This window comes from Cherax quadricarinatus, unplaced genomic scaffold (genome assembly GCF_038502225.1).
Source record: "Cherax quadricarinatus isolate ZL_2023a unplaced genomic scaffold, ASM3850222v1 Contig139, whole genome shotgun sequence".
In the NCBI taxonomy this organism is placed as follows: Eukaryota; Metazoa; Arthropoda; class Malacostraca; order Decapoda; family Parastacidae; genus Cherax; species Cherax quadricarinatus.
The window spans coordinates 218980-231435 of record NW_027195165.1 but is presented as its reverse complement, the minus strand read 5'-3'; the positions used below and the strand labels follow the sequence as shown (position 1 = coordinate 231435).

General features: G+C 46.5%; 1 protein-coding gene across 2 annotated transcripts; it reads left to right on the top strand.

The window, feature by feature from the left end:
* The first annotated feature begins 200 nt into the window (after window positions 1–200).
* On the top strand, window positions 201–11861 carry LOC138851224 (RNA exonuclease 1 homolog). Of its 2 annotated transcripts, none has more exons than XM_070080085.1 (2): window positions 201–1198; window positions 10601–11861. In XM_070080085.1, the coding sequence occupies exon 2, from the start codon at window positions 10625–10627 to the stop codon at window positions 11498–11500; it is 876 nt and encodes a 291-aa protein (XP_069936186.1). In that variant the 5' UTR covers window positions 201–1198; window positions 10601–10624; the 3' UTR covers window positions 11501–11861. The 2 variants fall into 2 exon arrangements, with proteins under 2 accessions (XP_069936186.1, XP_069936187.1); XM_070080086.1 differs by lacking the exon at window positions 201–1198 and adding an exon at window positions 6562–6583.
* Window positions 11862–12456: the final 595 nt, after the last annotated feature.

Here is a 12456-nt window from a genome sequence, read left to right as displayed (position 1 = left end):
CGGTTCAGTATCTTAAACAAGCTTGCTGGCGCGCGGTGTGACGTCACTACCAACACAGCATTCCAAAATGGAGGAAAAAATTCGATTAATCAATTTTTTTTCTAAGTTTTTAACTTTAGAAATAATTTCCAAATTAATTTTAAAAGTGATATTTTTTCTTTAATTTAGCTATTTATATATGGGAATTTGTGGTATAAATTTTATTTCTGGGGATTTAGAATGGCCAATGGCCCAGTCTATGGCCCATGTTAGAGCCTTGGCCCTTGTCAGTGTATTATGGCATTTTTAAGGGCCATATTGGGCCATATGGACCGTTCCTGGCAGCCAGTCACACGGACCGTACGTGTACCGGTCTACTGAGACGGTCCACAGACCACTTTCAGAGCTGTGCACTAGTGCGGTCTGGCTCTACGAGGATCTGCCTGGCTCTGCGAGGATCTATCTGGCTCTACGAGGAACTACTTGGCTCTACGAGGATCAACCTGTCTCTACGACTATCAACCTGGCTCTACGAGGATCTGTCTGGCTTTACTAGGATCTACCTGGCTCTACGAGGATCTACCTGGCTCTACTAGGATCTACCTGGCTCTAGGATCTACCTGGCTCTACGAGGATCTACCTGGCTCTACTAGGATCTATCTGGATCTACGAGGATCTACCTGGCTCTACTAGGATCTACCTGGCTCTACGAGGATCTACCTGGCTCTACTAGGATCTATCTGGATCTACGAGGATCTACCTGGCTCTACTAGGATCTATCTGGATCTACGAGGATCTACCTGGCTCTACTAGGATCTATCTGGATCTACGAGGATCTACCTGGCTCTACTAGGATCTACCTGGCTCTACGAGGATCTACCTGGCTCTACTAGGATCTATCTGGATCTACGAGGATCTACCTGGCTCTACTAGGATCTATCTGGATCTACGAGGATCTACCTGGCTCTACTAGGATCTACCTGGCTCTACGAGGATCTACCTGGCTCTACTAGGATCTATCTGGCTCTACGAGGATCTACCTAGTTTACAAAATACTGCCTGGCTTTACAAAGCTCTACCTGGCTCTAAAGGGCTCTATAAATTATACAAAACTCTGCAAGGCTCTAAAAAGAATTACAAGGCTCTACAAGCTCTACCAAAGATCTACAAGGTACTACAAGGCTCTACAAAGTTCCACCTGGCTCTACCTGGTTAACAGGTTAGTGCAGAGCCCATGAGGGTTTACAGCTTATTTAAGCTTTTCCCAAGCTCAGGGCTCTAGATCCCAGGGAAATGGGAGCTCTAGGGAGGACCCCCCCCAACCGGAGACCCCCTTGTGGCCCGTGAGGGTTTAGTTACCTTACACCTGCTGTCACTGGTCACCTAGCAGTAAGTAGGTACCTGGGTGTTAGTTACCTTACACTTGCTGTCACTGTTCACCTAGCAGTAAGTAGGTACCTGGGTGTTAGTTACCTTACACCTGCTGTCACTGTTCACCTAGCAGTAAGTAGGTACCTGGGTGTTAGTTACCTTACACCTGCTGTCACTGTTCACCTAGCAGTAAGTAGGTACCTGGGTGTTAGTTACCTTACACCTGCTGTCACTGTTCACCTAGCAGTAAGTAGGTACCTGGGTGTTAGTTACCTTACACCTGCTGTCACTGTTCACCTAGCAGTAAGTAGGTACCTGGGTGTTAGTTACCTTACACCTGCTGTCACTGTTCACCTAGCAGTAAGTAGGTACCTAGGTGTTAGTTACCTTACACCTGCTGTCACTGTTCACCTAGCAGTAAGTAGGTACCTGGGTGTTAGTTACCTTACACCTGCTGTCACTGTTCACCTAGCAGTAAGTAGGTGCCTGGGTGTTAGTTACCTTACACCTGCTGTCACTGTTCACCTAGCAGTAAGTAGGAACCTGGGTGTTAGTTACCTTACACCTGCTGTCACTGTTCACCTAGCAGTAAGTAGGTACCTGGGTGTTAGTTACCTTACACCTGCTGTCACTGTTCACCTAGCAGTAAGTAGGTACCTGGGTGTTAGTTACCTTACACCTGCTGTCACTGTTCACCTAGCAGTAAGTAGGAACCTGGGTGTTAGTTACCTTACACCTGCTGTCACTGTTCACCTAGCAGTAAGTAGGTACCTGGGTGTTAGTTACCTTACACCTGCTGTCACTGTTCACCTAGCAGTAAGTAGGTACCTGGGTGTTAGTTACCTTACACGTGCTGTCACTGTTCATCTAGCAGTAAGTAGGTGCCTGGGTGTTAGTTACCTTACACCTGCTGTCACTGTTCACCTAGCAGTAAGTAGGTACCTGGGTGTTAGTTACCTTACACCTGCTGTCACTGTTCACCTAGCAGTAAGTAGGTACCTGGGTGTTAGTTACCTTACACCTGCTGTCACTGTTCACCTAGCAGTAAGTAGGTACCTGGGTGTTAGTCACCTTACACCTGCTGTCAGTGTTCACCTAGCAGTAAGTAGGTACCTGGGTGTTAGTCACCTTACACCTGCTGTCACTGTTCACCTAGCAGTAAATAGGTACCTGGGTGTTAGTTACCTTACACCTGCTGTCACTGTTCACCTAGCAGTAAGTAGGTACCTGGGTGTTAGTCACCTTACACCTGCTGTCACTGTTCACCTAGCAGTAAGTAGGTACCTGGTTGTTAGTCACCTTACACCTGCTGTCACTGTTCAACTAGCAGTAAGTAGGTACCTGGGTGCTAGTCACCTTACACCTGCTGTCACTGCTCACCTAGCAGTAAGTAGGTACCTGGGTGTTAGTCACCTTACACCTGCTGTTACTGTTCATCTAGCAGTAAGTAGGTACCTGGGTGTTAGTCACCTTACACCTGCTGTCAGTGTTCACCTAGCAGTAAGTAGGTACCTGGGTGTTAGTCACCTTACACCTGCTGTCAGTGTTCACCTAGCAGTTAGTAGGTACCTGGGTGTTAGTCACCTTACACCTGCTGTCAGTGTTCACCTAGCAGTAAGTAGATACCTGGGTGTTAGTTACCTTACACCTGCTGTCACTGTTCACCTAGCAGTAAGTAGGTACCTGGGTGTTAGTCACCTTACACCTGCTGTCACTGTTCACCTAGCAGTAAGTAGGTACCTGGGTGTTAGTTACCTTACACCTGTCATTGTTCACCTAGCAGTAAGTAGGTACCTGGGTGTTAGTCACCTTACACCTGCTGTCACTGTTCACCTAGCAGTAAGTAGGTACCTGGGTGTTAGTTACCTTACACCTGCTGTCACTGTTCACCTAGCAGTAAGTAGGTACCTGGGTGTTAGTCACCTTACACCTGCTGTTACTGGTCACCTAGCAGTTAGTAGGTACCTGGGTGTTAGTCACCTTACACCTGCTGTCACTGTTCACCTAGCAGTAAATAGGTACCTGGGTGTTAGTTACCTTACACCTGCTGTCACTGTTCACCTAGCAGTAAGTAGGTACCTGGGTGTTAGTTACCTTACACCTGCTGTCAGTGTTCATCTAGCAGTAAGTAGGTACCTGGGTGTTAGTCACCTTACACCTGCTGTCAGTGTTCACCTAGCAGTAAGTAGGAACCTGGGTGTTAGTTACCTTACACCTGCTGTCACTGTTCACCTAGCAGTAAGTAGGTACCTGGGTGTTAGTTACCTTACACCTGCTGTTACTGTTCACCTAGCAGTAAGTAGGTACCTGGGTGTTAGTTACCTTACACCTGCTGTCACTGTTCACCTAGCAGTAAGTAGGAACCTGGGTGTTAGTTACCTTACACCTGCTGTCACTGTTCACCTAGCAGTAAGTAGGTACCTGGGTGTTAGTTACCTTACACCTGCTGTCACTGTTCACCTAGCAGTAAGTAGGTACCTGGGTGTTAGTTACCTTACACGTGCTGTCACTGTTCACCTAGCAGTAAGTAGGTGCCTGGGTGTTAGTTACCTTACACCTGCTGTCACTGTTCACCTAGCAGTAAGTAGGTACCTGGGTGTTAGTTACCTTACACCTGCTGTCACTGTTCACCTAGCAGTAAGTAGGTACCTGGGTGTTAGTTACCTTACACCTGCTGTCACTGTTCACCTAGCAGTAAGTAGGTACCTGGGTGTTAGTCACCTTACACCTGCTGTCAGTGTTCACCTAGCAGTAAGTAGGTACCTGGGTGTTAGTCACCTTACACCTGCTGTCACTGTTCACCTAGCAGTAAATAGGTACCTGGGTGTTAGTTACCTTACACCTGCTGTCACTGCACCTAGCAGTAAGTAGGTACCTGGTTGTTAGTCACCTTACACCTGCTGCCCCCCCTTCACCTAGCAGTAAGTAGGTACCTGGTTGTTAGTCACCTTACACCTGCTGCCCACTTCACCTAGCAGTAAGTAGGTACCTGGTTGTTAGTATCTTACACCTGCTGCCCACTTCACCTAGCAGTAAGTAGGTACCTGGGTGTTAGTCACCTTACACCTGCTGTTTCTGCTTATCTAACAGTAAATAGGCACCTGGGTGTTAGTCACCTTACACCTGCTGTCAGTGTTCACCTAGCAGTAAGTAGGTACCTGGGTGTTAGTCACCTTACACCTGCTGTCAGTGTTCACCTAGCAGTTAGTAGGTACCTGGGTGTTAGTCACCTTACACCTGCTGTCAGTGTTCACCTAGCAGTAAGTAGATACCTGGGTGTTAGTTACCTTACACCTGCTGTCACTGTTCACCTAGCAGTAAGTAGGTACCTGGGTGTTAGTCACCTTACACCTGCTGTCACTGTTCACCTAGCAGTAAGTAGGTACCTGGGTGTTAGTTACCTTACACCTGCTGTCATTGTTCACCTAGCAGTAAGTAGGTACCTGGGTGTTAGTCACCTTACACCTGCTGTCACTGTTCACCTAGCAGTAAGTAGGTACCTGGGTGTTAGTTACCTTACACCTGCTGTCACTGTTCACCTAGCAGTAAGTAGGTACCTGGGTGTTAGTCACCTTACACCTGCTGTTACTGGTCACCTAGCAGTTAGTAGGTACCTGGGTGTTAGTCACCTTACACCTGCTGTCACTGTTCACCTAGCAGTAAATAGGTACCTGGGTGTTAGTTACCTTACACCTGCTGTCACTGTTCACCTAGCAGTAAGTAGGTACCTGGGTGTTAGTTACCTTACACCTGCTGTCAGTGTTCATTTAGCAGTAAGTAGGTACCTGGGTGTTAGTCACCTTACACCTGCTGTCATTGTTCACCTAGCAGTAAGTAGGTACCTGGGTGTTAGTCACCTTACACCTGCTGTCACTGCTCACCTAGCAGTAAGTAGGAACCTGGGTGTTAGTTGCCTTACACCTGCTGTCACTGTTCACCTAGCATTAAGTAGGTACCTGGGTGTTAGTCACCTTACACCTGCTGTCACTGGTAACCTAGTAGTAAGTAGGTACCTGGGTGTTAGTCACCTTACACCTGCTGTCACTGTTCACCTAGCAGTAAGTAGGTACCTGGGTGTTAGTCACCTTACACCTGCTGTCACTGTTCACCTAGCAGTAAATAGGTACCTGGGTGTTAGTTACCTTACACCTGCTGTCACTGTTCACCTAGCAGTAAGTAGGTACCTGGGTGTTAGTCACCTTACACCTGCTGTCACTTCACCTAGCAGTAAGTAGGTACCTGGGTGCTAGTCACCTTACACCTGCTGTCAGTGTTCACCTAGCAGTAAGTAGGTACCTGGGTGTTAGTCACCTTACACCTGCTGTCACTGTTCACCTAGCAGTAAGTAGGTACCTGGGTGTTAGTTACCTTACACCTGCTGTCACTGTTCACCTAGCAGTAAGTAGGTACCTGGGTGTTAGTCACCTTACACCTGCTGTCACTTCACCTAGCAGTAAGTAGGTACCTGGGTGCTAGTCACCTTACACCTGCTGTCACTGCTCACCTAGCAGTAAGTAGGTACCTGGGTGTTAGTCACCTTACACCTGCTGTTACTGTTCACCTAGCAGTAAGTAGGTACCTGGGTGTTAGTCACCTTACACCTGCTGTCACTGTTCACCTAGCAGTAAGTAGATACCTGGGTGTTAGTTACCTTACACCTGCTGTCACTGTTCACCTAGCAGTAAGTAGGTACCTGGGTGTTAGTCACCTTACACCTGTTGTCACTTCACCTAGCAGTAAGTAGGTACCTGGGTGTTAGTTACCCTACACCTGCTGTCACTTCACCTAGCAGTAAGTAGGTACCTGGGTGCTAGTTACCTCACACCTGCTGTCACTGTTCACCTAGCAGTAAGTAGATACCTGGGTGCTAGTTACCTCACACCTGCTGTCACTGTTCACCTAGCAGTAAGTAGGTACCTGGGTGTTAGGTGACTGGTGTGGGTAGCATCCTGGGGACAAAATTAACCTAAGTTGTGGGAAATGCTCTACATAACCAGGAACTTTCTATATAGTATGTCATAGGTGTGAGCTATGGTCTGTATAAGTTGTACCGTGTAGATATATACATTGTACATGAAGAAGGGTGTAGAATGTTCGTCTTGTGTTGCATTTCTACATAATCAATACTGCCAGTGAGTAAGTTGAGGTGTTTGAGACGTGTATCAGACGTGAGCGCGTTGTGGGACGTGGTCTTACTAGGGAGTCAGTCGCTGTGTGGAGGTGTTGGAAGCAGGTATAGATAAGCGGCGTGTGCTGTTTGCTATGTTTAAGCCATAGGTTAATTTTGGATTGTTTGTGTGTCATCTTTAAGCCCTAGCATTAGGCCTGGCACTGGTATTTCTGATAGGCCTATGAGGTCTTACGCTTAGGCTGGAATTTGACAGATTTGATGTTATGGAGACCGACTGTTGTGGATATTTAGAATTATTCTGTAGCTGTGCTGAAGGAATTGTGTTCTGTGTATGTCTGGAGGGGGGGGGGTTCCGGGGGTTAAGGCCCCCCGGGGGGTTGTCCATGACCAGACCTTGTGGTAGATCAGGACCTGATCAACCAGGATGTTACTGCTGACCGCACGTAAACCAACGTAGGAACCACAGCCTGACTGGTCAAGTAGTGTGTGTCTGTCCAGCTCCCTCTTGAAGACAACCAGGGGTCTTGAAGACAACCAGGGGTCTTGAAGACAACCAGGGGTCTTGAAGACAACCAGGGGTGTTGAAGACAACCAGGGGTGTTGAAGACAACCAGGGGTGTTGAAGACAACCAGGGGTGTTGAAGACAACCAGGGGTGTTGAAGACAACCAGGGGTGTTGAAGACAACCAGGGGTGTTGAAGACAACCAGGGGTGTTGAAGACAACCAGGGGTGTTGAAGACAACCAGGGGTGTTGAAGACAACCAGGGGTGTTGAAGACAACCAGGGGTGTTGAAGACAACCAGGGGTGTTGAAGACAACCAGGGGTGTTGAAGACAACCAGGGGTGTTGAAGACAACCAGGGGTGTTGAAGACAACCAGGGGTGTTGAAGACAACCAGGGGTGTTGAAGACAACCAGGGGTGTTGAAGACAACCAGGGGTGTTGAAGACAACCAGGGGTGTTGAAGACAACCAGGGGTGTTGAAGACAACCAGGGGTGTTGAAGACAACCAGGGGTGTTGAAGACAACCAGGGGTGTTGAAGACAACCAGGGGTGTTGAAGACAACCAGGGGTGTTGAAGACAACCAGGGGTGTTGAAGACAACCAGGGGTGTTGAAGACAACCAGGGGTGTTGAAGACAACCAGGGGTGTTGAAGACAACCAGGGGTGTTGAAGACAACCAGGGGTGTTGAAGACAACCAGGGGTGTTGAAGACAACCAGGGGTGTTGAAGACAACCAGGGGTGTTGAAGACAACCAGGGGTCTTGAAGACAACCAGGGGTCTTGAAGACAACCAGGGGTCTTGAAGACAACCAGGGGTCTTGAAGACAACCAGGGGTCTTGAAGACAACCAGGGGTCTTGAAGACAACCAGGGGTCTTGAAGACAACCAGGGGTCTTGAAGACAACCAGGGGTCTTGAAGACAACCAGGGGTCTTGAAGACAACCAGGGGTCTTGAAGACAACCAGGGGTCTTGAAGACAACCAGGGATCTTGAAGACAACCAGGGGTCTTGAAGACAACCAGGGGTCTTGAAGACAACCAGGGGTCTTGAAGACAACCAGGGGTCTTGAAGACAACCAGGGATCTTGAAGACAACCAGGGATCTTGAAGACAACCAGGGGTCTTGAAGACAACCAGGGATCTTGAAGACAACCAGGGGTCTTGAAGACAACCAGGTGTCTATTGGTAATATCCCTTATGTATGCTGTTAGACAGTTGAACAGTCTTGGTCCCCTGACACTTATTGTGTTGTCTCTCAGTGTACTGGTGTCACCGTTGTTGTTCATTGTGGGAATGTTACATCTCCTGCCGAGTCTTTTGCTGTCATAGACAGTGATTTTCGTGTGCAAGTTTGGTACTAATTCCTCTAGGATTTTTCAAGTGTATATTATCATGTATCTTTCTCGCCTGCATTCCAGGGAATACAAATCAAGGGACTTCAACCGTTCCCAGTAATTTAGTGCTTTATCATACTTATGTGTGTCGTGAAAGTTCTCTGTACATTCTCCAGGTCAGCAATTTCACCTTGAAAAGGGGCTGTACAGTGTACAGCAATATTCCAGCCTAGAGAGAACAAGATATTTGAAGAGAATCAACACGTGTTTGGCGTCCCTAGTTTTGAAAGTTCTCATTATCCATCCTATCATTTTCCTAGCAGATGTGGTAGATACATTGTTGTGATCTTCAAGTAAGATCTTACATTATCACTCCCAGGTCCTTCACATTAGTTTCTCGCTCTGTTGTGTGGTTGGAATCTGTCTGATACTCCGATACAGTTTTAATTTCCTCAGGTTTTCTACAGGGGAGTAATTGAGCACCTAAATGTCACATAGGTGCACCTAAGAGCACATAAGTGCACCTAAGAGCACATAAGTGCACCTAAGTCTCACCATACAAACATCTAGTCATGCAGAAGTGAGAGTTATAAAGGTGGGTTTATCTGGTAATCAAATACCTGTAGACTGGTGTTTTAACCCCGTGGCTGGGTTGGTAGCGCGGTCATCTCGCACACTGAGGTCCATGGTTCGATCTCCGATACTGGTGGATACATAAGAACGTGTTTTCTTAAGACACCTGCTGTCACTGTTCACCTAGTAGTAAGCAGGTACCTGGGTGTTAGGTAACTGGTGTGGGTAGTATCCTGGGTGTTAGGTGACTGGTGTGGGTGGCATCCTGGGTGTTAGATAACTGGTGTGGGTAGCATCCTGGCTGTTAGGTGACTGGTGTGGGTGGAATCCTGGGTGTTAGATAACTGGTGTGGGTAGTATCTTGGGTGTTGGGTGACTGGTGTGGGTGGCATCCTGGGTGTTAGATAACTGGTTTTGGTAGCATCCTGGGTGTTAGGTGACTGGTGTGGGTGGAATCCTGGGTGTTAGATAACTGGTGTGGGTAGTATCCTGGGTGTTAGGTGACTGGTGTGGGTGGCATCCTGGGTGTTAGGTGACTGGTGTGGGTGGCATCCTGGGTGTTAGGTGACTGGTGTGGGTGGCATCCTGGGTGCTAGGTGACTGGTGTGGGTGGCATCCTGGGTGTTAGGTGACTGGTGTGGGTGGCATCCTGGGTTTTAGATGACTGGTGTGGGTGGCATCCTGGGAACAAAATTAACCTAAGTTGTGGGAAATGCTGTACATAACCAGGAACTTTCTATATAGTATGTCATAGGTGTGAGCTATGGTCTGTATAAGTTGTACCATGTAGGTATAAATACTATTATTATTATTATTATTGATGCTGCTGATGGAGTTATGTCATAGGGATAAAGTGGTCCTTTTCCCTACATCTTCACTGATTACCTCCCAAACCACAGACCCAGTGGGTTTCGAACCCATGGCAAGTACAGCCTAGCTTCACCACCCTTTCTGTGAGTTCGTAGTGATGGTATTATATTTATGAGTCGTGGTAACCTCAGGCTGTGTATATTTATTTATGCATTGTCAATGCATTTTACCTTCATAAATAACATAAAAATCTTAGATTTTTGTATATTTGCGGAACTGTTTCTAATGTATGGTAGAACCCCTGTTTCTAACATATAAGTATGGTAGAACCCCTGTATCCTCGGTTTCGATTATCCACGGTTTAACATGGCATAAAACTAACCCTCAATTTACCATAATACTAACTATAATGCCCAAAATTTGTGATGGTGACAGTTGTTCAAAATCTAAGAGAAGCCTTGAAGTGGTTCCCATCAGTGAATAAAGTGATAATTCTCCACTTATTGTAATTAATTAAACTATCATAGGTATGTATGTAAACGAGAAAATGCTTCATATATAAGGTTCGTTACTATCCCCGGTCGTCCAAGGTAAGTTTTGGAACACATCCCCATGGATACCAGGGAACTAGTATGGTATAGAAAACTGACAAGTTGAAGACACTGTTCCAACATTTGGGTGTTTATTGTGTGAACATGTCACCAGCCAGTGACTTCTGGACACACTGACTCCAGGCTGAGGGACTGATTACCTCAAACTCCTCGTCATCCACTTTTGCATTGGACTGAAGAACCACTGGGTGATGAAATGCTTCCAGAATGAAGATACCCAAATGTTGCACAAGTGTTTTGATTGATTGTGTCTGCAGAGTTTTATTCACAGAATTTTTATTCCTGCAGGTTGGGAAGCAGTGACGGGACAGAATGGCAGATATGATGACCAAGCTCTTGTACCATCGCATGAGGGAAATGGTACTCACAGAGGAAGACTTAAATACTTATGGCTACCCACGGCCTCACTCTCAGCCAGGAAGAGCCGTGATTCACAGAGCAGCGAGTCACTACAACATTATGAACAATTTCAACACGCGTACCTGCCAGCGTTGCAAAACATCTTATAGCATTGATGCTGCAGGGAATCTCATCTCACCTGAGCCTTGCAATTATCACTGGGCTAAGCTGTCAACCGGTACTGTGCCTACCTACTACTGCTGTCGTGGAAAGGTGTCATCCCAGCCATGCTGTACCGCTCCAAGACATGTATCTGATCAAATTGATCCAGATAATTTAATTGGCTTCATTAATACCCAGCAAAGCCATGCTAGGAAGGAATCTATCTTTGCAATGGACTGCGAGATGGTGCACACCTCAGTCGGAATGGATGTTGCAGCCATATCTATGGTGGACTGTAATAGCAAGTCAGTCTATGAGACCTTGATCTTACCTGATGCTCCAGTCATAGACTACAACACCAAACACTCAGGACTAACCGAGAAAGAGTTCGATGGTGTTACTACGCGACTCCGGGATGTCCACAACAAGCTACTATCACTAGTGGGTAGTCAGACTATCCTCATAGGCCATGGGCTAAACAACGACCTCCTTAGATTAAAGGTTATACATAACAACATTGTCGATACTAGTGTCCTCTACCCCCACCCTAAAGGTCTGCCTTACCGAGCATCGCTCATTTTCCTTAAGAACAAACACTTGGGTCGAGCCTCAGCTTACAGCTTAGGCTTGAAGTGTCGTGGAGATGCCCAGGCTACCATGAAGCTTGTACGTTTGAAGTGTAAATAGTGAGATGACATCGGGGTATATCAGTTGAGTGACCTGGCTAGATAAGGTAGTCATTATCCACAACCCGAACAAAATAGACGTTAAATCTATTCACTTAACCGACAGTTTTATTGCAGGTGTTTTGGTTGTGTAATGGATTTTAAGTGGTCAAGGTCCACCTACCTGGAGGGTGTTTTGGGGGTGAGTGCCCTCGCTACCAGGTTCATAACCAGGTACATGACCAGGTCCAAAACCTGGTTCATAATCAAGTACATAACCAGGTCTAAGACCTGACCCATGACCTAGTTTCACCACCCACTGAATGATTGTAGAACACACACAGGAGGGGCAAAACATCTACAAATAAAGATACCCTGATGTTTCACACATTTCAATTCACCATCTTGTCGGTACTGTGTACCATACATGTACAAGACACAATACCATAGCAGGAACACTACACGAACGACATTAGTTACGGGGTTTTGGTTTAAAACGTTTATTATACACCCCAAACCCATCCTGTGGGTGACATTAATGTTATATGGCCAGTTACTGACATTAATGTTATATGGCCAGTTACTGCCATTAATGTTATATGGCCAGTTACTGCCATTAATGTTATATGGCCAGTTACTGCCATTAACGTCATATGGCCAGTTACTGCCATTAATGTCATATGGCCAGTTACTGCCATTAATGTTATATGGCCAGTTACTGCCATTAATGTCATATGGCCAGTTACTGCCATTAATGTTATATGGCCAGTTACTGCCATTTATGTTATATGGCCAGTTACTGCCATTAATGTTATATGGCCAGTTACTGCCATTAATGTTATATGGCCAGTTACTGCCATTAATGTTATATGGCCAGTTACTGCCATTAATGTTATATGGCCAGTTACTGCCATTAATGTCATATGGCCAGTTACTGACCATTAATGTTATATGGCCAGTTACTGCCAGTTACTGACA

What these genes read in the sequence shown, in the direction of transcription:
- LOC138851224 (XM_070080085.1), top strand. Translation starts at nt 10,625, where the DNA reads ATGGCAGATATGATGACCAAGCTCTTGTACCATCGCATGAGGGAAATG.